Source organism: Anguilla rostrata, chromosome 11 (genome assembly GCF_018555375.3).
Source record: "Anguilla rostrata isolate EN2019 chromosome 11, ASM1855537v3, whole genome shotgun sequence".
Taxonomy (NCBI): Eukaryota; Metazoa; Chordata; class Actinopteri; order Anguilliformes; family Anguillidae; genus Anguilla; species Anguilla rostrata.
The window spans coordinates 20,458,760-20,486,363 of record NC_057943.1 but is presented as its reverse complement, the minus strand read 5'-3'; the positions used below and the strand labels follow the sequence as shown (position 1 = coordinate 20,486,363).

Here is a 27,604-nt window from a genome sequence, read left to right as displayed (position 1 = left end):
GCCTCGTTAAGGTACACAACAGTTGGGCTCGAACAGACAGGGCTTTAAGTTGTGCTTATGCAGAAGGGCGTTCTGAGGTGGCAAGCAAGGCGTTTCAAACTCCAGCAGCAGAAGAGACAGACTGTTCCACTTTGCTGCTCATCTGCCCATTCATTTGATTTGGAGCTTTCAGCGTGATTATGCTACAGCTGGAGTGATGTCAGGACCTAGCCCATTGCCGCGGAAACCGTGAGCCACTCACGACCAGATGTACAGAGACAGAGATACCAACACTTGTGAGTGCAATCAGCTGGGCCTAATTTACAGGCAAAGTGCATTGCGACACAACTGGCTTCTGCTGAATGGAAAACAAAATCATATGGGGTTAGCACTGCTTGGAAAACAAATTAGTGTTTCATAAAAAACAGATACACCGAAGAAACAGCTCATGCAAAAGGCTATAATGCAACAAAGTAATAACTATCAGAAAGAGGGAAAAAAAAGCAATTTTATTTGAGAAAAGGATTGACTAAAAATCATTACAATACCCAAAAAAGGAAAACCGCAGACATCTCATATTTATGTGATTAATTATTCTGTGCTAATAAGGCTTTTAACATTTATTAATAGCAATGTGTTATATGAGTGTAATTTAGGTTCTCGGTCTTTACGGTGCACTAATGTGTGCAACAGCACAATAAAATCACATTTATTTTTGAATGTTAAAATATGCAGTTTGAAATGAGCTGCCAATCATCTGTCGAAGGAGAGAGTAGTACATTTTATAAAACTTTAAACTAATGAATAATACACAGTGCTCCTCACACTGATCATGTACTTTTAGAGAACAAAAAGACAAGTTATTCTGTTTAAGGACATTGCAGGAATGTTTGGTTTTGCATAAGAGAGAGCTTTGCTGTGGCATGGCTTGTTTCCTGGCTTCTGTGAACCAAGTGCTAATCTGGAAGGTATTTAATCGAGCTTAAACACTCTGGAGAACACTTGTTCCTATTTCTGAAGTCTATGGAAAAAAACTATTTTCAAGAGGAATTAAGAAATATACACATCCACTGGGCTGCTCAATAATTCATGACAAAGACACGTCCCCTGGACTGATCTGGAAAAAGAAACTACAGAGACATTTTATTATGTGTTATTTTCTCAAAAATGATAATACATGCAGAAGAAATAATTAAAAGTCACCATGCCAGAAATGCATGTCTTCCTTCTTCCACAATGTTCCCAGCCACTGGAATTCTGATACATTATTTAAAGGCACAGGGCGTGTGTCTTGGCTGTGCGCTGCATTCAAATATTTAGGTCGCTGCACTAAACAGAGTTATGATAGTTTGAACTGAGCAGCAGCACAATTCAAATAGTGATTATACAGCCGAAACATGCCAGAGGTCCAGAAATGATGTCAGACTCTGAAAAAGAGTGTGATTATTTGCCTGAACTGGGGGGCTCTGCCTTTCAACGATACTTATGAGCAGCTTCAGAGGTTTACAGAACTTGTTTCTCCTCAGCCCATGATCTCCACATAGCCGTTAAAATAAATGGAACACGGGAAATCTCTGGCAACATTCACTATAAATTTGTTTGGGAGGACATGCAGACACTAGCCACATATAGAGCTTTTATAGAAAGACCTCAGAAGCCAACCACATGAATTTTTAAAGAGCAAGCTGAAGTCAGGACAGCAGACAAGTAAAGATACAAAGTCATGAGAAATTTATCTGATCCCATCCCATCTAGGACATGACACCACCACCTTCAAAACTGTGCAGAACACACTGGACTTCCCTCTCCAGCAAGTGCCTTTAACACAGCACAGTATGCTCTCTCCAGTGACATGCATTCAGCATCAAATGCCATATGCTCACAAGTTGAAAAATCTAGCAACACCCAGTGAGCACTGAGCAAGCCTTCACCACAACCCATTTTACCAACTATGGCTTCAGAAGATCAATTTAGCCAGAGATATAAAAATTATACAACCAGTGAGAGCAATTATATATTGTTCAGCCACACAAGGAACATTAAACAGATTCAAGTGCCACTCGGTGTCCTTGCAGCTGTTTTAGCTCTTGAACAGCAGGTTACTGATCTGTGTTTGCCTCCATCCCAGACAGCATATTGGAAAAGCCATTTTAGTAGACTACATTGCAGCTGGCTCATCGTTCACAAGCAAGAAAACAAATACAGAGGAAGAAGTGTGAGAGAGGAAGGCAAATGTCCCTGTGGTCCCCAGAGCGTGGTATTGTGGAGGGGGAAGGGAGGCAACCACATGTGACATTCCTCATGTGCCCAGGTGAAGCTAGCTCTCAAAATAGGAACAAAACAATGACCCAAAAGAAAGTTCACCACTGGGAAGAGGAGCAGGAAAGGGCAGGCGACAGAGGTGGGACAGAGCTGGGAGAGTGGTGGAAAGAGGCAGATGACAGAGGTGGGACAGAGCTGGGACAGGGGTGGAAAGAGGCAGATGACAGAGGTGGGACAGAGACGGGAGAGGGGTGGAGAGAGGCAGATGACAGAGGTGGGACAGAGACGGGAGAGGGGTGGAGAGAGGCAGATGACAGAGGTGGGACAGAGATGGGAGAGGGGTGGAAAGAGGCAGATGACAGAGGTGGGACAGAGACGGTAGAGGGGTGGAAGGGGACGGGTAACTGCCCACCTGCAGGGCCTCGGTCCCGGGTTGCTGAAGCAGCTTCACGGTCCTTCCGCCGGCCGTCTGCTGCCCCCGCCCGTCATGCCAGGTCAGGCTCCCGCCCGTGCGGGGCAGCTCATAGCTGAGCTCCTCAGCAGAGAGCGTGTGCTCCAGGGCGGTCCGACAGAAACTGAAACTGGACGCAGCTGGGAGAGAGAGAGAGAGAAAGGGGTGGGGAACAGCCGAGGATCCCGGTCAGACACACTGGCAATGTTTTGTTTTAATTCTGACAGGAGGAATTTGTTAGAACTCAAGTGACAGCTCAACTCTGCATCCTCTGCAAAAGTACATCTTGGGAGGAACTTCTGATTAGCATGTCCTTAATCTCGTCTTCCATTGCAGTGACAGACCATGGAAATTGGCAGCGCACAGCTCATAAAGGGAATGAAAAGAGGTCTTTTTATGGCTATGAACGAATCCAGCTGCAACACACCCACTGATAATATATTCAGCATAATCCAGCCCATTTTTCACCTGCACCGCGTGCTTTGAGCTTTGCGCTCTGTACCTCCAGTCACAAAAATGGCAACATTCAAATGCTGGGCACACCCACGCGGCACGCCAAGCCCTATGTATTTTTCAATAACATCCAATAATATTCAATAAATGTTTGTTGTTTTCAAATGCTTGTCATTAAAATACGTCAAATATCAAACACGTATTTGAGCCAGGTCTGGTGGGCAGAGAAGCTCACACATACACACACACACACACAAATGCACACACATACACACAATTTTGTGTACATGCACACAGATACACATACAAGCATGCATGCCCAAAATGTACAAACATGTATACACACACGGACACGTGCACATTGACCGAGTGAACTCCACGCTCCTATGCACACAAATCTCCATTATTTTTATGGACAAGGAGCAAACAACACAATCTCCCTTTCAGATCTATCACATCCTCACAGAACACTGAGCACTTCAACAAACCCCAGGGATATTGCATTCCGAATTCAGATCAACGTTTGAATTAGTAATATAATTAGTGCAAAATGAATAAAACATAAACCTGAGAAAAAAAAGAACAATGTCTGAACCTGAGGAATCCTCATTGGCTGTAAAAAAGAAAAAAAAAAAAGGCAGGAGACACAACATGCATATGCACTCTGGAACCTGCAGAATAAACAGAGGGCAACGCACACTCACCTTCATATTGAGGGCAGCGCCAAATTATTTGGGAGGGAGGGGGGCTACACTGCACTGGTGCTTTGGCATCTCTGTTCTCAATCATTTGAATGACAGCTTCCCAGACATCACCACAGATAAGGTTGTTTCTAAGCCTCTGTGGCAAAGACCCAAGTCCCTCGCTATCAGAAAGGAGGAAAATCCATGAGGGGAGGCTCTGATAATCTGCTCCACACTCAGGCCTATCCGAGGCCCCATCAGAGCCCCATGCCACCCGGAGCAGAATGGGTGGGGGTTGGAGAGCCAACAGAAATTGACACTCCTCCTGTGCCCAGGTGAAACGTGCTCACAACAGAAGCGTAGAGAAAAACAGAAACCAAATACACTTGCATCTGTTTCCATTTTCCTCAAGTGTGACTCGGATTTAAATGCATTGTCAACAAACTCAGTTCTGTTGCAACGCTCTTCTTGCTGGCAAGAAATAAAGAAGAAGAGACAGGTGTCAACAACTTTCTCAGCACTCAAAGCTGAGACAGCAGGATTTTTTATCCTTTCACACTGTGCGTTTTTTTAAAGGGCAAGCCTTTTTAAAAAGAGGACTCTCTGAGGAATCACAAACTTTGCAAATAACTGTCCATCCAGTATGAATTGTACATGCAACTGAAGGTGTACATGCCTCAAAAAACTAGCCCTACAACCAGCATCTAAGAGCTAAGAAAGATATTATATTAGAATAATTACCCAGCTTCTCCATTTCTTACATCCTCTCTTTTCTTAGCTTCTGGAGTTTATGGTGTTTCTGCATGATCACTGAAACTGTACTAACTTTTGTTCATGAATTTTCAGAAGATGCATCAAAATTTGAATATTTCGGCATCAACAGAAGGGAGACAAAACTTTCAATGGATGCAGAACTGACCATCTGGTCAGACTATAAAATCTGTGCTGATGCTGCTTACATGACATGAATTCCAGAACAGCGTACAACTCAATCAAATCTCATTAACTGAGATTGCAGCTAGAAAAAAAAACAAGCAGATAGGAAAGCACACTTTATTAAACACACTGTTACATATTTTATGTAATGTTTTGATTTTTTGGTATTTTTCAGCTCTGCTTTTATGAATTTCTCTCAATTTGAAATGGCCAGTCTTATCCATTGGAACACCCTTATCTTACAAAGCACGTACTTGCAATCCACCAGCTGAACTGTGAAGTCGGTGCTCTGGAGAATTACACTCCGTACACAACTGGTGCAAGCAGTCAGCAAGCAGAATCAAGAGTAACACAAGGCCACTAACTCTTTGCCTACATATATGAGGTAAACAAAGCTCTGTTAACTAAAGTTCTCGTTCCCAGGGCCACACCATAATCAACAGTGACTTCCCGCCTCGTCAGTACTAGCATGGTCAGGAATTCATTCTTAACCGCAGGCTGCCTGGTTCTACAGCATTAACCGGACATATTAAAATATATATAACATTTGTACATAAATGGTTGACTCATTTTTTGATAGTCTAATTGATACTCTATCACTACCCTATAGGTAAGGATAAGATCAGGAACAAAGGAAAGAAATGGGACCACTTTCTCCTCCTTTTCGAGGTTTGCCGTCTGCCCCACCAGAGACTTCACCTGCATTTCAAGCATGGTTCAGTTCACACGTCAACACCAGCTGTCAGTTTGCCTCACGCCTTCCACCGCAGACACCACTGAACAAAATAAAATGCAGGGCACGCATCTGCATCTCGGCACCGCTCTCTGCAAACTCTTTTCTTACACTAAAAATACTCCGCAAATCCATTCATTTGTGCGAGCCACTTTCCTGAATACATATCCAGAGATAAAGACTCACACATAACCCTAAAGACGAGCTTATAAGAAGCATTAGACTTAAATTGAAAAGCTCAAAAGGGCTTCCCTTCTAATTTTTTCCAGAAGATCACTCTCACTGGGCTCTTTTATGTAAGCACTTCTGGCATCACTAATGTGATTACTACTATAGAAAGCCCTCACCCAGTGCAAAACATTTAATGAAGGGTAAAGGATGATACCAATGTATATTAGACATGAGGGTTGAAAGTACAGCCCATAATAAATATTACATTATTCACGTTTGCTAAAAAAAATCCAAAAATAGCTAATACAGTGAGACACGATTTCTATACAGTGTACTACAGATTCTGTGGCCATGAATTCATAAAGTAGACTAGTAAAGAACATTTCCTACTGTAACTGAGTTGAGGTAAAAACCAAACACCTTTGTTGAAATTGTTCTCTTACAAAAAGAAAAGAGAGAGAAGATTGCGGCTGTTGTAAAAAGACCTGACTAATGAAAACGTCTCTGTACATCAATGTCTGTTTCGATTAAATGAAGAACAATAGAAAATAAACTGTCAGAGAACAATGATGCACCCCCCCCCCGCCCCCCTCCAAAGCACTGTCCTTGGTTGAGCTGTTGGTTGTGCACAAGACACAGAGGCCTGGCCTCATTACTGTCTTTCAGCAGGAGGAGGGCAAAGGGAAAGCAGGTGGACTGACATGATCTTCACCCTCAGGCCTGTCAATCATCCAGGAGTGGGAAGGAAGAGACTGATGTATGCTGCCTTGGCTTTCCTGTCACTGAGCCATAAGGTGGGTGGGGGGAGAGCATTCTGTCCATCAAAGAGAAGCCTTGTAATCACTGTGAGGTGTGCAGAGAACAAATAGTATGCTCTTCGCCAACAGGCCTGCCAATCACCCTGAGGTGTGTGTGTGTGTGTGCCTGTGTGAGGGGGGGTACTGGGTTGTGGGGGTTCTCTTCAGAAGCAGACTTGTCAATAAGCCTGGGGCCAGTCGGAGTACCTCAGATTAGCACCTGCAACCCTTGGGGTCTTGCATACAGGCCTTGTGTACAGCCCACCTCTGTTTATCTCAGATTTGGCTTCAAACTTGGCCCCTAAAATATCTCAGTCTGCCGCAATGCAAGCAAATCTCTTTCCATTGCCTCCTCCTTTTGCCTATCCTGACTAATATAGACAAATGTTTAAGCCTATGCAAGCATACACAGGGGTACAAGGAAACAACACTTAAGAAACCTTTTTATTACAAGAAATTCATGAGAAACTGGGGCCTTTGAAATTGTCTTTTAGCTGAGCTCTGCTGTGAACATGCTTTTAAAAAATCCCCTCACAGAAAAGATTTGCTTACAGACTGGAAAGAGCTTTGTGCAAAGGCCTTCACATGTCACAGTCCGATCGGCAATCATTGAAGGGCAAACACTCACCGAGGACATTTTACACCGTAGCCACAGAACACTCTCAGTCCCCTTCCACATGAAGTGCTTTTCTGTGTTTAAAGATGGATTAACTGGTTCAATTTGTTTTAAAGCCTATTTTTATATAATTACCTCCAAGTTCTTTTTGAGGGTGAATTCATTTTGGGTCCGTCTCTTAATCCCAGAGACTCAGATACTCATACAGTCACACTAATTTAATTAAAGCTTCCATTGCTCTAATGAACATTTATTTCAATATAACAAAAAAGCCTTTCCTTTACCAGCTGGTGTTTTAATGGATTCTCTGTCCATTGACAGTTCTCTGTCCATTTGCATACTTAGCCCAAGTTATTGTATGTCCATATAATTAAGTTTTGTTATAAACTCCTTCTCTGATATTAATTTTCACTTGACTAAGCATAAAGGCACAGCAGTGTGAACTGGGTTCAGGTGAGAAAAAAGTAAAACATTAATTAATGCCCTATTTATAAACTTTAATTGGATTTTACACTTGAACCCCTCAGCTTCTGTGAGACCTAATAACCTCCCCGTCCAATAGATCTTCCTAATGAGAGCCAATTGAAATTAACGATCTGTATTGCCATTGACATCATTGTTTATGCACACATGGTGTGGACAGTGTCACTCAGGCCAGTGATTTACCCCCACAATATACATAACAGATAAGCCTGGACCATTGCCAATGCTTCCGGCTGACCTTTGTGTAATTGGTGTTGTTTTAAATACTGTCCACTTCCAATAAAGAAAGGCGCTTTTATGACATGGAGGGAGTCTGCAATGTTCCCTTAAAGCACAGTCATATATACGGAGAGGGATTGCCTTTGATAACTGATATGGAGCTTTAATTTGTCATAGGGCGTGCAACATGTAATACAAGCCAAACACAAAACTCGATTATCTCTCTTTCCTTGAGGTGAACACAGCTGAACGGCAAGAGCAAAGCACCTGGGCTGGAAGTTAAAGTATTCAGGTTTATTAAATCCCCTCTCTCATCCCTACCCCATCGGCTTGGACCAGCTCTTAGCTTCGTCAGGATTTTTTGAAAATTAAATTTACAGATATGTACAGGTCTCAGGAAGGTCATTACAAACAGCCTCATGGTACATTAAGGAAGCAGTTTTTAAAATAATATATTCCTTATATAAAATAGAATATTAGACAATGAAATAGACTATTTTTATTTCGATTTTACCATTCTTCAAATTCAAGCTTTAGGAAGCAAATATAGCTCACATTTTTGCCTTTATAATCCCTAACTTGGCCAAAGACCCCATCCTAAAAAATATGCATTGCCATTAGACAAGGTGGTGGTCATAGCACCATCTTTCCAAAGCCTTTCATTAGTACACGGACACACATTTTTTTTTCAAAGCCTCTACTTCACTTCGCTGCATGAGCTGAGGGTGGCCGAAATTTTATCTTGCATTAATTTCACGCTTCTGTTACACATTAAATATGAAAAGCTAAAAATAGAGCAAAACATCCCTGAATAATAGCAGCTAAGTCTACCTATCGCTGAAACATGCCCCTGAGCCAACGGGTCCAATCCGCACTGGCCATGTGTTTACTGTGGAGAATCCTACGGGACCTATTTCTAACCTCAGGAATGAAGCATAAAATCATTTGATCTTGACAGAGCGGTGGTAAGAAGTGAGGTCCTATGAAGTAAAGTAGTTCTAAATCCCCAGGGCCTCCCACACTGCACTTCCCCATTCTCCATGCAAAAATACTGCAGCAGCAATCGCAGTAATAGGACCACAGTCATGTCAAAGCTCCCTGAGAAAAAAAGGGATTTCCTTCCTCAGTGACATAAATTAAATACGTTAAATCAAAAATAGCGTATAGCTTGCAATGCCTTGTTTTGCTCTGGGAAAAAATTGGGAACAATGCAGCACCTGCCGGTCACTGGCCTTGGTGACCCCAGTGAGGTCTACCTCCTGGATTTATGTGGGCCACCCTCCTGTGTCCTCTCCAGGGGGGAGAGATGGAGGAACTGTGGCTCTGGTCTACCAGTGGGGTGTATTTTCAGCTCATCAGAAAGAATATTGCTGACTGGGATGACCCCATGCAGAGCTGCAATGTCACTGCGCCGCATGCTATTGATTTTCCTTCTGTATTCCATAACACGCAATTGGGTTTCTGACCAAGGGTGAGTTCGCCTATGCACCCTTCCCTGGTGTCACTGCACTGTTGCCTGACACACCATCCTTTGAGAATGGAGTGCAAGTAGCCCTACTTCCCGTTGCTCTGCTTTTGCTTTACTAAGCCTTCAGGCACACCGGTGCAGGTTCAATGTATCACAGCCAGAGACACAGGAGACATGTTGTGTGTTTCTTCAGTTTAAAATATTCTTTGGTCATCCACACTACATAGGTTTTCCATTGTCTACCAGGTCGCTTGCTACTGCTCAGCTCACCACAGCATTCTTGCTTTCCAACAATGTATTAAACAGTTGATTTTGACAACGTTTTGGCTATATCTCTGATGGATTTATTCTAATTCAGGCTCAGGATGGCCTGCTTAGTTGGCATTGACATGTATCTAGTCCTCATGTTGAGAGACAAAATGCCACACCTTGAATGAACTCTAGACCTACTGTTAGCTTTCTTATGCATGAACTGATGATGCAAAGATACACTGCTGGCCAACAAACAAACAACCTAATTGTCCAATTATGTCTGCTCCTCTAAAACAAGGGGGGGGATGTATGAAAAGGTTGTAACGGATCACTGGATATGGATGAAAATACCATTAAATTAAAGCTGACAGTCAGCGCTTTAACCTCACATTCGCCGTTTCATTTCAGATCCGATTTGGTGGAGTACAGAGCCAAAACAACAAAAACTGTGTCACTGTCCAAATACTTAAGGACCATATATTGTATATAATTTTTATTATGTATGGGTGTTAATGGCATAATACATCATGCAATCACTACAGATTAAATTCCCAGTTAAATAAAAAATAAAGTTAAATATTAAATAAAAGAGTTAAATGAGATATATGCTACAATTCCTGGATCATTAACCACAGACAGTCTGAGAGAATACAGTCCATTGTACTTTGGGGGCTCACCATGGCACAACAAAATTCCCTCTCTTTATGAGAGGATTTAGGAACATCTGCTTCAGGAAAACCATGCAGCAAGCTGTTCCAATGATCCATCAAGTCTAAATGAGCATTTTTCTGTTCTCAATCTGGGGCTTTTTCCAAATTGAATCAAGCAATAGGGGGCAGCAAAAAAAAAACAAAAAAAAAAAACGTAGAGAGTGAGAGAGAGGGAGATATTTCTAACAGTACAGTCTGCATGTGCACCAATTAAAGTGACTCACCATCAAGCCCGGAGTCTGGCTTCACTGACACTGCATCGGCTGTACTTCTGTTGTTTCCTGCCTGTGTCTCGATGTGTCGGGATCTCTCCTCTAAGATTGGCTGAGTGCGCCTCAAAGTCAAATTCCCCATCGCCCACTCACAAACAACTCCGATTCCACAGACAAGCAGAAGGAGAGGCGCAGCTAGCCAAAGTGCATGGCCGCCGACCCTTCCCCCTTCTGACTCCCAATTAAAAAGCAGCGTTGCACAATGACAACTTTTATGCTTCCAGTGAAATTCAGCTCAGCTGAGGATGGAAAGCATTTTGGGAGGCATGTTTCCTGACTGGCGACCTCATGCCGCATTTCTGCATAATTCAAAGAAACAGACCAAACATTCATCACCAAATGGATCCATCTTCAACAGAATATATGAGAATATTTGCCAAACTGAATGCTTGGCCCAACTGAATATCTTTCTGCCATTGTTAAATTGGCATGCCTCATCTGCACCCTACACACCGTGTAAGACACATTATGTACACATTTAGTTATGTGTCTAAAAACTGGATGTTTGTCATGTATTTAATTCACTCATTTCAATACTAGAGGGTTAAACACGGTTTGATTAAGCTGATTAAACATGATACTTTCATTCTTGTGCCTTCTTGGGCCTATTACTAACGAGAGCCCTCTTCGCACGGCACTAGTATTACCTGGGGACCTCTAGGAACTTGCGAATCTGCCATGTCCATAATTTGTAAAGTATAAATTCCACCGCAAATGACCTACCATATTTCGCCAAACACAGAGGTCATGTGATAATATTAGTCCCGTGCAAACCATAGTCTCGGTGACTTAGGGTCATATTTTACTGTTACGCAGAGCAGAGCCTTGACATTTTCAATCATATCCGGGGGATAATGTCAGTAAATTCGAGTAAAATGCGCAGCACGAATGCGCCGCACGAATGCGCCGCACGAAACACAGACGTGGGGGGGGGGTAATTTCTAAATCACATGAGGTCCCCAGGCAATACTAGTCCCGTGCGAATAGTGCTTAGGAGATATCTCACATACATACAGAACAATAAAGAAACAACAAAGCCAGGTCTTGCAAGTGAGAATGGATGAGGCTAGCGTGTGTCTATCTTTAATACCCATAGCATAGCTGGCTCTGGTGGAGCCATTGAACTTCTCCACCAACTATAATATTTATTTAGGCGGTGGGCGGCAATAGTAGCTTGGGAGCAAATGTGTCCCCCCCAATGTCAAACTCACTCCTACGCCCCTGGAGATAGGGACAATGTTAGCTTGTGCGGGCATCTAGAAACCTGCGTGACGTATCAGGAAAAAGAGCAGAACACAGAGCTCTGCTCCCTTTCTCAGACATTCACTTTCAGCTTAACTACTGATAGGGGGCAGGGCACCGTGCTCTGCTATAATCAGCAGCATAATCCCTGATCTGTGGGGCCCGGGAAAGCAGTCAGATGGCGACAGCATTGGCGTGATGAATGTGCCCATGACCGTACTGATGTGTTTCTAACAGCACGTATTGACCTGTCACTCACTGGACTTGGTCCCCCCGGCGATGCGCGGGGAGGGGAGGGGAGGGGAGTGGATCAAGTGTTTCACACTCCTGGCCAATCAATAAATATTACTATGGTGTCCTGGCCTAAAACAAGAGAGAGTCGGATTGGCCTATCATTCAGCACTCTCTGCTGGTGCTTTATTGAGTGTTTATTGAGCGCTCCGGGCTATGGCACAAACCAGAGCGGACTTTCCCATGGGGAGCAAGCGGAGGGGAGGGTTCAGGGTGAGAGGGTTCAGGGTGAGAAAGCAGGTCGCCAGGAGACCACTGAAGGGGACAGGCATCTACAAACAGACACTTCGCAAAGTTTAACAGTTCGTATCTAAGAACCCACCCTTTCACACTTGGGCCCATCCTTTGTCCAAGGAGCGGAGAGGTTATTATCACATCTGGCAATCTGTCAAAACCCGATTGTGAGGAAAGACAGATGTGGCCATTTATTTCGGTTTCATTTATTCTCAATGAGAGGCACCCAGGGAATACATTGGCAGCAAATGATCGTAATCCAAATAATAAATCAGACGGAGCTGGCAAACGTGTGAGCTGGCGTCCTAGCGTTGGCAAGGCGCAAGCTATTCTAAAACGCACGTCGCCAGCGGAGACATGATCAACGCTCAGGGGATCAATGAAATACAAACTGCCACAAATAAAATATGTCCCTAAAATAGGCCGTTGTGTCCTCACCAAAACGCAACTTTGGCATGGTGAGCTGCGTTTACACAGACTGCAAGCGACCAGTTACAAACATTTGGTGCGAATCAGGATCAAACTTAGCACCCCAGACCTGGGCGGCTGAAAGCCGCGGGGAGGGCAGGGGCAGATGGAGGAGACGGCATCCAGAGGTAAAGTCAGAAAGTCACTGGAGTGACTCAGGCGCTCACCCAGAGCTCTCTGCACGGAAACAGGGGGAGGGGGAGGGGGAGGCCGCATCAGGGCAGGGCAAATGGGACAGTGCTGTCGCATCACAGCTCTCAGACAAATCTCTTCAAACTGAACACACACACACACACACACACATGCTCACGCGCATGCACGGCGTACTCGACAACAACAAATGAACCAACTCAAACAAACCGATGCCAAGACCTGGTGACAATGCCCAGGACTGAATGGGAATAAAAACAGAGCCTGGGGCATGAAACATATGCTCTGAAGCCAACACAAATAACAAACACGAGAGAGAGCTTAGCAGCAAGACTCCCTCTTTACTCTCTGTCAGAATCAGGGCCAAGTCATTCATGCACTGTGCTCCACACTTGCATCTTCCAGGAGATCAAAAACGGGGGGGGGGGGGCAACAGCACTTGTGTAGCGGGAGGAATTCTCGGTACAGAACAATGCCAGGAAACCATGGTCCTTTGCCACACCTGATTAAATAGGCATAGTTTACCCAAAGGCATGAAAAGTTCCTATTTCATGCCAGCTTCTATTCTCAAGTCAAGTGTAACTAGAGGCAGAGGCCAGAAGGCCAGAATCAGGTCTGTGCAGCTCTGTGCATAGGCAACCACCAGTGCCAGGTGAGGTTCTCATGATCTGACCTTCAATTTGTCTGCCCAGTCAGCTCTGCTAATGTCCTTGACTCCTTTTCAGAGAAATCAGGCCCTTCTGCAGCTATCCCATTAGCTCTTCCTGCACCAGCGATGCATTGTGGGTGCTGCTAAAGTGACAGCTTTTCAGAAACATGCCAGGCTGTTCCAATTTGAGGGAAATGGGGGGTGAGATGCGACGAATGACTCGGTGAGCCTAAAATATGTTGTTCATTAAAGAATGGATCTGTGGAAATTCACCTGCTGTCTGCATGCCTATTCAGCCTTCATCTCTCTGCTGCTGAGCAGTCAAGCGAATTCACGCTAACCTCCCTCTGTTCAGAGCAGTTTTCCTACCCTGTCTCTGAGTTTTGTTGCATAGCTTCCCACCCCTTCCCTTTTTCGCCAGCTTAATTGTAGCGACATCAGCGTAGCGCGTGCTCTGTTTGCTCTACGATGTCCCATCCGACAGCTCAGCCAATTACAGCCACAATTTGTTGGCACCGGCGCCCGTACACTCTCAGGTAATGGCCAGGCACCAACCATTTAAAAATGAAAGGAAGGAAATCAAAGATGTGACTTGGTATTCCTGCAACGCCCCTGGCGATCTCCGTATGGGCTTAATGCTTCCAGCTAGGTCTGTCTCATTCCATTCTGCTCTGAAGCCAGTCTGTCTGCCCCTTCAGTAGGCCCCTCCTCCCCAATGGAACATGAACCTCATTTTAATCTATTGCAATGCTGAGAAAAGGGCACATAAATTGCTTTTGTATCCTACACTAGTCTTTTCAACTACATCACTACTCTCCAACTGTAACCTCCCGTTCCCACAATGCCCTAGTCAGCCTTTTGTGTGAGCACCTCAGGCTTTTCTTGATATCAGACATTCTTACGTACCAGGTACAAGTTGTCTGTTCACAAAATAATTTGGCCTGTTGTACCAATTGTAGTGCATATTTCTCAAATGCAAGGGAATGTACCCTCTCTCTCTCTCTCTCTCTCTCTCTCACACACACACACACGTGCACACACAGCATGCCAAACTTGCATTCATACAGACCACATCGGACAAGCTCGCCTGCAGAAAGGAACATGGATATAGCCATGCACACAGAGATGGGGGTTTAATAGTACATCCCATAACCTATTACTGTTATGTGCAACATGGGAGACTAGCATGACAGTGGAGCATGATATTTAGCTAACTCCAATTTTGTAGGTTACATTCCCAGATGGGGCACTGCTGGTATAGCCTTGAGCAAGATACTTAGCCTGAATTATTTCAGTAAATATTTAGCTGTATAAATGGACTGTATGTAAGATGAAAGTTAGCTGTGTAAGCTGCTCTGGGTAAGAGCATTCTTCTCCATAATTATTCTACCTGTTGTTTCAGTGGTACAGTATTTTAACTGTAAGTGCACACTGCAGGACTTCCTGCTTACTGCACAATTTTCTCAATGTCCTTTAAGCCAAAGAATAATATGTGCATGAGTATGTCTCAGCACCTTTGAGAAGAACAGTAAATCTGAGTGCCTGGCTACAGTTCAGTAGTAATGCGGTCTCTCCTGCATGCCAGAAATTTGCAGTAAGGCTCTTCCTCCTCACAGTCTCTCCCATCATGCTTTGTGTCACTGTGTACTGGCCCTTGCTAACAGCAAATGGGGTCCTTTTGTGATCATCTGCGTGGTTGCTGTAATTACATTTCACAGTGGTGACAGAGTGCAACCAAATGGGGTCATCTCCTAGTTCTCACTTCAGTTCATTGGACACAGGTGTCATTTATTTTACAGTCACTCCATTGTCAATTATCCACAAATTAATTAAACTTTCTGATTTGTAGATAGTCACCAAGGATGACAGAAGACAACCGAACGGCAAACGTGAATGAAACATGACCTGGCTGAAGGTCACCAATGATGTTGTTAAAGGGCCCCATCAAAAGTTGTTAAATGATGTGCTACAATTTTAGTCAATTTTAGACATTTACAAGGAACAGTCAATAAACTGTATTCTTTATAGTATAGTTATTTATTTTTGTTTATTCCCTCCTATTAAAGCAAATTACCACTTACAGTGTGTGGTTTTTGTAATTCCAGAAGATGAATATTACTTTGATAGTCTCAGATTAACCTTCCCCATCCCCCACTCACAACGCATGTTGCTGGCATTAGTTAGGCACTGGTGGTATTCAAGAGCTGTGTCTTCATGTCAGTATCTCCCCATGCTGACAAACAAGTGAAGAGCTTCAGTCTTATCCTGCTAAGCCAGTCTAAGTCCTGAAGAGTCATTTAAAAAGTGGACACGTTGTGCTTAGCAGGATCAAAGAAGAAGGTTCGATGATCTATAGATTAAATAGAGGGAAGAAGATTGTAAAATCATCATCCTTTGCCTACGGCTTCAGACCCTTGTTTCTCAAGTATACTCCTGGGAAGGTACTTTTAATTAATTAAGTAAACACATAAAGGAAGAGAAATTTGTACAGGGCTGATATTATTGATTTTTTTCTTGCTTTTGGTAAATAAAGCTAATTAGAACATCAGAGAGCAAGCCATAATTAACCGCTAACATACTACCTTGAATATTTATTTTATCAAATCAAGATTTGTTTTTTTTTTTTTTGTAATACAATTCCATGTAAAAAATCCCACACACGTGCAGTGATTACATATGGTGCAAAATTAACATGTTAATGATAATACTGGAATACAAGAGGACAAATTGGTGGTTCTATCCTATTCATTAGTGTTGGGCCATCACCCTTAGATCTCAATTCTACACTGAGGGCGCATTTAAAGAAAGCTCTTCATTTGTCTTTGTCTAATTACAGCATTTCTTTATTTAGGTTCCTCAGCTCTCAATCATCATTCTGAATTGGTGGCATTCTGCCAGATACATGCACACACACACAGACACACAGACACGCTACATACACACATAACAAAAGCTCAAACCAAAACTGTTTATGCAACATAGATAAATGTGCTCTTAAATGCCTTCTCCATGGGAATAACACCCCATCCCCAATTTACATGTAATTAATAATAATGAATAACATTTCCTTGCATTTATACAGCGCTTTTATGGCACCCATGTGCTTTTAACAGTGATGAGAAGGACACTCGTCTCAACCACCACCAATGTGTAGCGCCCACCTGGGTGATGCACGGCAGCCATTTGCACAAGAATGCACACCACACACCAGCTGAGGAGGAGAGGCAGCAGTGTAGCATAGTGGGTATGGAACTGGGCTCGTAACTTAAACGTCACAGGTTTTATTCCTGGTTAGGACACTGCTGTTGTACCCCTGAGCAAGGTATTAACCTGTACTGCCTTTAAGCACCAGCTGTATAAATGGATGCAATGTAAATGCTATGTAAAAAAAATGGTTGTGTAAGTCGCTCTGGATAAGAGCATCTGCTAAATGCCAGTAATGTAATGTAATGAGAGGGAGAGAACAATTGTTTTAGCCAGTTAAATCAGGGGATGATTATACGGGAGGTTGAGAGAGCCAGGTTGGGAATTTAACCAGGACACCAGGGAACACCCACATATACAGACCGTTTGTAGACTCTCTCAGCTTCATTGCTTTGAGAGTTGAAGCAGGCAGAATTTCAGACTGGCCCAAACGTTCATTTGGCACATTATAGATCCACACATTATAAGGCCGAAAAGCTCTAATTTTCTCTAGTGCAAATCCCTCCTAATCCAAGGACAAGGTACCATTCTACGGTGAGTTTCAATGAAATCAGGTCAAGCGGGCACAGATATCCCATAGTGCCCAGCACCTCTCACATACCATCTGAGGGACACGTGGATTAATCTGAAAACAGGATCCTTTGTTTGCCCTTGTTTTTATTGCTGACTGTTTGCTTACCCTCTGCAATACAGAAATTTAACAACTCTCATCTGCCACTGTGATTTAGGCTTTCCCTCAGTTCAATATCTCAACTCAATCAACTAAATGTCCTGCTATGTTGTTGTGTTGTTATGTCAATGTGGATGTCAATGTTTGCTCTTAGTGTATGAATCAATATGTTCTCATTTTTGGCACCGATTGTGAAAAATCTATCTCTCTACCTATCTATCTATCTACTGTAAATGGTTAAATTAGGAAAAGATGAGAATATCAGTGGTTGTTCATATGTCAAAACCCACCTAAGAACCAAAGAGAAAGCTTCCGGATTTGAGGGAATAAACTCATTTTCCATACTGAACTGCAACTTCAATGCTTCAGCAAACTATTACTCTGACCCCAAATATTAGCAAATACCCACCCGAATAAATGGATCCTTTATGAAATGTAGACTTTTAAAATGCATCCTAGCTCAGACACCCAAAGGGAATTTTACGTTTCTGTGCAGATATGAGAATCCTGAACTGATGCCAATGTAATGCCAGAGCTGAGCTTCAGGGGGAAGCTCCACAGATGCAGTGAGGATTCTTCAGGAAGTGGATCTTAAAGGGTTGGCAGTTTGAAACTGTTGCAATATGCTCCCTTTCATGGTGCATTTACGCATCATCGACAGAAAGCACGCAGTCCTGATGTGTGTGAGCTCTACCCCCCCACATACTGTCTACTGACACTTCATGTGCCCCTTTTGTGCTGTTGAGGCAGTTTTAGGCAGCCAGAAAGAAATTCTGTGTATTTCAGTTATTAAGGTTCATGCACATGAGCGTGAGTTAGTGAGCGAGTGAGTAAGTCACTATCATTGGAAGGGGAAGCGGGGGTGGGTGAGTGCCTAGTAGAACCAGTAGTGTGAAATAATGGACTGAATTACACTCTGTCCATGCCTAGAAATCTATCAAGTATTGTATATAGTTGTATATCCAAATAAATAAATAAAAAACCACTAGGGATGAACTGTCTCTCCCTTCTCTCTCTCTCTCCAATCTCTCTCTCACACACAAGCGCACACAAACAATAATGTAAGGGTTGCCAAATAAAAGGCTGCCAGTTCACTACTCCATTCAGCAGCAGCATCCCTGATTTCACCAGTTAAAGGAGGAGAAAGAGTTGGGCAAATGCTGCACACAGCAAAAGCTCTGATTGCTGTCTGCATCTTTGCCTCCTCCCTCTAAGCCCTGAATAGAAAAGGCTAATGAGCAATCACAGCATCTGTTTCTCTCTCTCCTGTTTTTCCCATGTCTCTCTCCTCAGAAACAGGCAGCAAACAGAACCATGAACCATGAACCAAAGCTAGCACAGGACAGTGAACCAATGAATGTGAGGCCTTTTTTAAAGTGTGTTCTCCGCATTCTGAACATTAATGATCAGAAAAATCTACAGCAGGGATGGATTCAAGGGGTGGGTGGGTGTTTGTTAACGAGGAATGCAATTATATAGATTAAGATGAGACGTCATTCCAACGCTGGTCCCTGGTTATTAACTTAGTAATGAATTCATTTGATTATTTATTTATTTTGAGCCAGAGCCACACGTCCAAAAAAGGCTCACATCTTCCATAATTGGAACTGACTCTTTAGGTAATAGGACATGAAGTAGACTGTGGATGGGTTTAAAGCTATCAGAGACTGATGGGTTTCTGTGCTGGTAGTAGTTCATTCCCTATTGCCCTGTAAAAAAAACAGCTCCCATTAATCCCATTCTGCTGTTTCCGTCTTTTTATGCGTGGATGGGGTATATTAAGAACTTGTCAATGTGAATGAGAATCTATGACCTAATCTGTCCATGTGCACAAGCGAATGTATGCGCACACACACACACACACACTCACATAGAAAGCCCCCTTTCCCACTCCCTCTGTCCACATACACTCGCAGATCTTTCTCACTTTTCTCTTACAATCATATATATATATATATATATATATGGTGATGATTGTAAGCGAAAAACAGACCCTATTCACTTAATACACCATGGCAATCACATTTCATGTTCCAGGGCTTTGAATTAAATGACTATGTCATGCCGCACTGCTTTGGCTCTCTTTGAAGGAGAAAAAAGTGGGAAACAGCTTTCTTACTGGCTTCAAGCAACTGGCATCCATTTGGTCAGTGGTGAGATGGGGGGGGGGGGGGTAGTGGTAAAACGCTTTAAAATGATGTCTAATTAGTATCACCCTTTCAGCAATTTCTCCATTTAATATTTCCTCCCTTTTACTTAGAGCAAAAAGCTAATTAAAGAGGAGATATTGGACACGGCCCCTTGCATTCTTTAATGGGGGAGAAGTGTGGCGGAGGGTGTCTCGGACCCTGAATGAGACCATCGAGGTGGAACAACAGAGGATACTGTGCTCCACGAAGAAAAGAGTCCGAAGGAGAGAAACACAGTGGAAGCTGGGGGCTGATGGGCCAAGAGTGTTCCCTCAAACAATTATTTAAATCCCAGCAAAGCTAATGCCTTACCCAAACACTGCCCACATTGGTTAAATCAGCTGTCACTCAGCCACTAACACTGCCACGGAAATGCCGCACGCGGCAACCTGGGACAACTGTCAATTTGCAGCAGAAGATTTCTCCCCCTCACAATTAATCAATGCACTTAAAGGCTCTGGGGAAGATAGGTGAACATTTATCTGACGCACAGCCTGTGTGGTGTAAAATACAGGGTGCCCCTCAGAACCAGATGATAACTACTAACTGAGACTACTAACCAGACCCTGCTCCAATAGCATATGGGCTGGAGGTGTCAGACTTCATAGTGCCATTGGACAGTGGTATATGATAGAGTTTAAACAATACATCCATTATCTTAACATTGCCATTCATTTCCATTTCTACAAAGATGCCGACGTTCCCCTGGAAAGCATGGTCTAAACTTGCCTTTATTCTCATGAGCAAATTTACTTGACTTTGCAAATAATGCAGAACAAAAACATACGTAGGAAATGATTTATTACCACTGCCTGCGCCATTTAATTACCAGTACATATGTTCAAGTTATTAATCCAAGACATGTCTTCTTATTTTATAAGCTCTGCCTCATTTCATGTTCCTTCTGTAATTCACCTTCTGCAAATAGCACAAGGAGAAACTCATTTTCTTCATTTTTTCCCATGAAAATTCTAGGACCCCAAGTAGGGAGTGAGTATTGTTAAAGATATTTGGAGTGAAATGGGGGAAATGCCATGGACTGGCAAAACACTAGTGCCGTCTCCAGCGATGCTCTGAGCTCCAGGCACATCTTAGAGAAAATACACTGCTGTCGTGTCTCCCCTTCCTCTGGTTTCCTTGCTGTGTCCATGATCAACAGGGAACTCATAACCTCTCCTGTCCAGCTGCTGTCTGAATCAGTGTGATGGGATAAGAGGATGAGCCAGACTGGATATCCTGTACAACAACGGGATATGAATTGAGGCCATGGTTTGTAGCCTGCTATGACAAATACCCGTGGGGCGGGGGGAGGGGGGGGGGGGGGGGGCTAGAAATCCCCTTAAAGTGAGATCAGAAGCCATTGTGTAGCACAGAGTAATGATGCTGGCTGGAGGGTGAGAGGACCCTACCGTGTGAGTAGCCTGAGGTGACACAGCTGGGAAAGCACAGAGGAGGCCAAACTCCTTCTCAGTCAGGAGACCAAACACTCAACTCTCTCTCTGTCTCTCTCTCTCTCACACACACACACCATCCTAACAACACTGGCACCCCATGGCTCAGGAACCACTAAAATATTTCCTTCTAGTCTTTCTAAGGGGCCTTTTAGGAGGGTCACCAAATGGACCATAAAGTGTGCCGCAGGCATCAGGGAAAAGGCAAGTAAAATCAACCACAAGCAGAGACAAAAAAAAATTGTGCTTGGAAAGAAAATATGTTTTTTTATGGGCCTGTTCTAAAGGATATAGAATTGAACGTGGCAGACAAATGTAAAAAGCAAACAAATGTATGTGGCCAGCATGTGGTTTAAAGGGTGATAGTCAGAGATTTCTGATCAGGGTAATGGCAGTAAAAACAGAGAAGTGAATTAGCATGAGAGTCCCACAGCATGTAGGCTGTGCCTGTTCATCTGATAAGCAATCAGACGTGACATCTCAGCTTCTCTGTCGATCAGGATAACAGAGTCTAAGAGGATGTTAGAGGTGTTTGGATTGGGTACCCCCTCCATGAGTTCTGTGTGCCTCTCCTCTGCTCCTACATCACAGAAAGAAACCATTAACTATCTCTTGTATGCATGTGTATGTGTGTGTTTGAGTGTGTTTAGGGTGGGGGTGGGGTGGGGGGTGGGGGGTTGGCTTAAACAGTACTGTGCTGGTGTTGGAGTCAGTTTTGATGGCAATTGCTGATGCGTTAAGGATATAACGAACTATATAAATACATAAATTAATATATTAATAAATAAGCAGGAGCAAAAGAAAAGATGATAGTATTTATGTTTTATATTCTGCCTTACTGTTTGTTTGAGCACTGAGACTCAAATATAGAGATCTACACACAGAACACATAGGACATCAAATAAAATAAGCAACAAAACATACATTCGGGAATATGCAAATTACATTTATCCATTTACATTTATTAAGTTTATTGGTAATGACCTCAGAGTTTCTCTAGTGGAAGATACATTTTTAATGAATGTTACAATATCACAGTCTCAGGGTAATGCAACAGCTCTGTGGTCTATATTAATTAGTAATGGATAAATGGATAATGGATAAACAGTAGATTAATTCATTATGAACGATGCTATGTTACCTTGATGCTGCTGTGCACCCGAAAGTATACAAAAATCCCTGGACCGACAAACTTTTAGTCTGCATATCTTTGATCAAATCCGTCAATGAAGATTATGAAAATGTTTTGTTTAATTGCTCACACATCTGGGAGATGTTAGCGTAAATAAACTGCTGAGAAAATAACACAAACCATCCAATGTCTCCAGCGTTTCACCATACAGTTTCTCAAGTCTCTCCACCCCTCCTTAATCATACATTAGTAATGTACCAACACTGTTTCCTCGCGTTTTTTTGTTTTTTTTTTACATTGAATTTTTATTGTTCCCTGCTTTTGCTAAACCAACAAAAGATTTACACATCCACGTTCTGCACGGTTCTTTTCCCCGGGTCTTTTCGATAGATAGTCTATGTTTTTGCAACATCAAATACAAATTGGTAGCCTATATTACGCTACGTTTAGTGTTGGGTAAATGTAGCCTATGTCACGAAGTGAGTTTTTCGAACAAGAGGAAAACATTTTAAAATCAGAAACAAACGACTATCACACGTTATCCAAAACGATGATCGTGGACGCAGACTGAATTTAGAACTACGTTGCTATCCATTTCAGCACCAAGTCTAACCAATGCACTCCCCTCCGTTCCAACCGTCCGACGTTCAGTGAGCTGAATGCGTTTACTAAATCAATCACAAAATCAGAGCGTGTGCAGGCTGTATAGGCTATTCTTGAATTAGTCACCCGGAAGGTATGCCGGACTGTCACATGTAAACGAATAAGTGAACTTGCACTACCTGAGAGGGCACACGAACAATGCCAACCTCTGTTGCATCGGTTAGGCTAGGTGTGAGCAATGTCCGTGCGTTGTATCTCGGATTACGATCTCAAAATCAGTTTAGCGTGTTTAGTAGCCCCTCCAAAGGAAGCCTAGACATGTTCTTCAAACAGAAAACAAAATGTAAAATCAATTATTTAACTTCCAGGGTGTTGTTTAAGTAGACTTTTGAGTCATAAAACTATGTCCTTTCTGTTATTATTGAATGAATATTCGTAATATTATTCTTTTCTCAGTTGCGAGTGGTGTGTGATACAACAGTGTTCATCATATAGCCGAATGCTGGCGGGCTGTAGTTAAAATCGGGAAAAATACGATTCTTATAAGAACTTCTATATCGTATATAGGCTGCCTTGTAGCTCGCTAATTGAGCTAATATAATGAAGCTAGATAAAACAAAATTAAAAGCAAAAGACTTTCTAACTTTCACAAAAAGGCTATGCCTACAACATTTTCCCCAAAACTACTGTTTTCTTAAAATTTGACATTTGTATTTTAATATAAGTCACACATGAATGACAACAGAAGATTATATCTCCTCATAATCATTTCTCTTGTTTTTTATGCCTACACGAGCCTCTTTGTGGTCATGCTTTGTATGCGTACAGCCGAACATCACGTGGAACTTCACAGATTTAAAATTTCTTTTTTAAAGAAATTATTACAATGAAGACAATTTTAGTGCAATTGCGCGGTGAATGTTAAACAGAATATTATGCTTTTCTTACCGTCCACGGCCATGGTAGGTCTCTGTGTAGGCTGTCTCTCCGTGGTTTTGTTTAGAAATAGCCTCCCATGCTTTTCGGTTTCTGGCAACTGGAAAGTGGACGGTTTTGCTCTCGTGTGTCCTCCGGTGAGACTGCTGTGCCTAGGTTGACGCGTACCTCCGACTGCCAAAGCACTGCCTGCGTCTGACTTGACTCCCCAGCGTTCATTCACTTTCATAAAAAATAAATAAATAAATAAATAATACGACTGACCGGAAACACTTTCTATTTAACTCCTCCCCTTAATACCTGACCGCCTGAACCGGTGAAAGATGGTCAGTTTACAAGCGCTCGAACAATCAAAAAAATCGAGATAGAATTTAATAGTTAATAAATCTTTGTATTTGTCCAATGAAAACGTGGGTAGGCGAAATGCATTCACGGTTTAAATATTCAAAGCAAGGCGCACCTAGCACGCTGTGAGTACCTGCGATTCTGCAGAAATTCTGTGACAGATAAACCATATTGTCAGGCATATTGAACTTAAGACTGAAAGACAAATTTGAAGGACAAGACAAAATAGAAAGACTGTTTTTTAATTTGCTAATTAGCACAATTATTAAACCAGGGGGTAGAACGAATATAGTGAACTCAACTGTATGAGTTCATACAGGTGGACAAAACACATGAAAAAAGGCAGGACTTTTACTTTTGGACCCCTGGACTTTCTGCCTCTGCTTATCCAGGTAGCTTGTTTCAAGGGAAAACTGGAGTAAGCTGAATTTAAGTTCAAATCGGTCTAATGTTCATACTAGCAGCTGGCATTGCCTTGCTTAAAGTGATATATTGTATTCTTAAAGTAATAATGACAAAATAACTTTTCCCAACATGTGGATACCCAAACATTCTGTGATTGTCACATCATTTATCAGAGGCTGAATTCCTCTGCAGACGATCATTTCTTCCAGGCTTTAGCTTACGAATAAAGCAATTGAAATTTAGAAAAAAAGCATACAACATAGCCATTGGGTGGGGTCTGAGCCTCACTGAATTGATAGAATGGCTGAGCTTTGTTCAGCGGGACACCTTTATGTGAAGACCCTATTGACTCAAATGGTTTTTCACAACCTTCCTGCTCACTAAACTGAATGCAGTGTCTTCAGTCTTCAGAGGGCATTTTTTGAATTTGCTTGTATCATCTGTGCATATCAGAGCCAAAATACTGCAGCGCAGGGGTTTTCAACATTTTCTCTTCCAGGGACTCCAACTGTGGCTCAAATGCATCCAGGGGACCACCATCACAAGTAAAAAAAAAAAAAAGAGGTTTTATATTTTTTTATATTTTCCCAAATTTACATATCATCATTGCACATCAAATCTGGCCAGGGACCAGCTAGAGTACAGTGCTGGGTAAAAGACATTTTAGGGCCCTCTCCCACTGTTAAATAAATACTAATTTCATCTGCCTTGGTCAGATTCACCTTTCTGGTGGGAAGGAAAGAGATTACTGCCTCAGCTGAAAGTGCTGCTTGGGGCTGAGGCATGAGACAACTGCTCGGCCCCAACAAAAGGTACAGTGCTTCAGAGGCAGCTTGCACGTGCCTGTTTGTGGATGATAAGTTTTTCTTTTCTAATATAAACAAGGCTCCAGCTGGGATTTGACCTCATAAAATCATGGTTTGGGTTTTCCCGCAGGGAAATGAAAGACTAGGTTTAAAAAAATAAACAAACAAAGACTTGCTGCTGTCTCACATTGGTTATGTTGAACTGAATATAGAGGTATATTGGATTTTTAAAGAAGGGCATTTTTGACACCATAAATCATACAAATTGTTTAAAAAAGATTTCTGTCATTAAGTTTCTATTAATAACCTGGGTGAGAAAGCTACAGAAATTCAATTAACTCTCTCTGAAATAAATATGGTTCACTTAAGCCTTTCATAAACGGAACCTTAGTTATCCCTCCATGAACTTAGAGAGAGGTAATAATATTTCTCAGGACAATTCTCATTTAGGGCTGTACCTCCATATCAGAAACTAAGACTGAGAAACTAATTAATACTGTGGAATATGCACGAGGTAAGATGCAATGTCGTATATTGCAAATCTTGCTTAAGGTTCCTATTCATTAATTACATTAACGAGGCGTCAGACTTTGTTCTTTGAGGGAAGTAACAATTGTACTCACCTACTGAAGGGTCAGACAAATTGGGAAAAATGACTGAGTGAAAATGGTTCCATGTTAACTATGGAGAAATGATTCTCTGACAAAATCACATTGGCTTAACTGTCACAGTGTGTCTCTGCTGTACCCTCTGCATTACCCCTGAGAGAGATTGTGTTTTGAGAGATGGGCACATGGTACCCATCTGGCTCTCGCATTCCAATAAGAATTAGGCTTATTGTCCACATAATTGGTGCCCTTTTGGTCACTGTAATGAAAGACCATGAGGAATAGGCATGCTTGTTCCAGGGGGAGAATCACATATGGCGAAAAGTCAAATGACTTCTGTTAAGAACAGCAGGCAGACAAAGGAACTTCCATAGACTTCAGCAGCAGCAGAACAGGGACAGGGACAGGTGCCCAAACAGGCATTTGCAAGCAACCAGAAAACCCACCGTGCAGAGACATACACACCTGGGTAATTCAATTCAAATTTTGATGGTGTAATCTCTCATTTTTGTCTGACCACCGCCTGAGGAATGAAATACAACAGAGCTGATGATGAAAAAAATCACAGACAGATGGCAATGTCCATTTTAATGTGATTTACAACCTCAGTATTAATTAATGGAGCATGTTTCAGAAATAGGCAGACAACAACAGCACTGCTCTACTGCTCTACTTTGCTGTACAGAAACTCTAGTTAAAAGGTTCCAAGCGACAAGACTGTCTGAGCAAATGTTCACCCCAGAGCCAGGGAATGAGTTCAGTCAAACTCAAATATGCAGAACAAAGGACTGACTTCACCAAGGGTACATTTTAACCATTGTTGACAGAAAGAAAGCCCCGACCCCCCCCCCCCCCCCCCCCCCCCCCACACACACACACACACACATACACAAATTGCAATTTTAAGTCCTAATCCAGTTATGACAGCAGCATCCTAAATGTTTTGGGAAACTATCAAACCGAGTGGAAGTGATGGAGGGTTCATAATTGGGGTGGTTGCAGGATGTCTAAGATGTAGGCTAGGCTACTGAAAGATCATTAGCAACGTAACACCTTCCTATCTACCCCATGGATAACATCAATTAATGTATGCAACAATTCCTAAAGATGGGTACCAAGTCAGCCCCTAACTACACAACAGACGACTAATTAAAGTTGTATTGCATTATGTTGTCTCATATGGCGGCGATCCATGCCAAAGCTTCCATTTCCATGGCAACATCAGACCACAAAGAACAAAGTTTGCGCATGGACATACTGGGGCCATTGATTTTATCGCCTGGTCTGCCAAAGCTGGTGGCACATTGAATTGCAAGCATTGACTTGGCAGTGAGCTCTGTAGTGGGATGGTACTGGAGGTCAAATGCCAGAATCCCTTGCTTAGAGACCTTGGGAAATGCAGGACCGCTAAGCGATGTCAATGAAAAGAGAATGCATTTTGTGTTTTTATATCGGGAAATCATTCATGCTGTCCGGAATGTATTTATAGCACCACCCTAAACTCTTCCTGCCAGAGCTGTTTAGGTGCGCTTCATATATTCAGAGAGCGCAGGAAAGATGACAGAATCCATTTAAAAGATATATTCCTGTTTCTCTTTCCTCCTGTGTCCGATGCGCGAGTGTGTACGGGGAGATAGGGCGGGAATAGCTTTACCATTCTGCTCACACGCCGGGCCCAGTCAGTCTTATGCAAATCGATCGCGTCAACGGTGGCAAGTTCTGCATTCGTTTCCAAA

At 42.6% G+C, this 27,604-nt stretch overlaps 1 protein-coding gene across 1 annotated transcript in view; it reads right to left on the bottom strand.

Moving 5' to 3' along the window:
* samd10b (sterile alpha motif domain containing 10b) overlaps window positions 1-23,961 on the bottom strand; it is a 45,771-nt gene extending 21,810 nt beyond the window's left edge. Inside the window, exons 1-2 of the mRNA XM_064298647.1 lie at window positions 23,717-23,961; window positions 2,654-2,832 (exon numbers count right to left, since the gene is read on the bottom strand). Coding sequence (XP_064154717.1) covers window positions 2,654-2,832; window positions 23,717-23,933 — 396 coding nt within the window. The 5' untranslated portion in view covers window positions 23,934-23,961. The remainder of the gene's footprint in view (window positions 1-2,653; window positions 2,833-23,716) is intronic.
* Window positions 23,962-27,604: the final 3,643 nt, after the last annotated feature.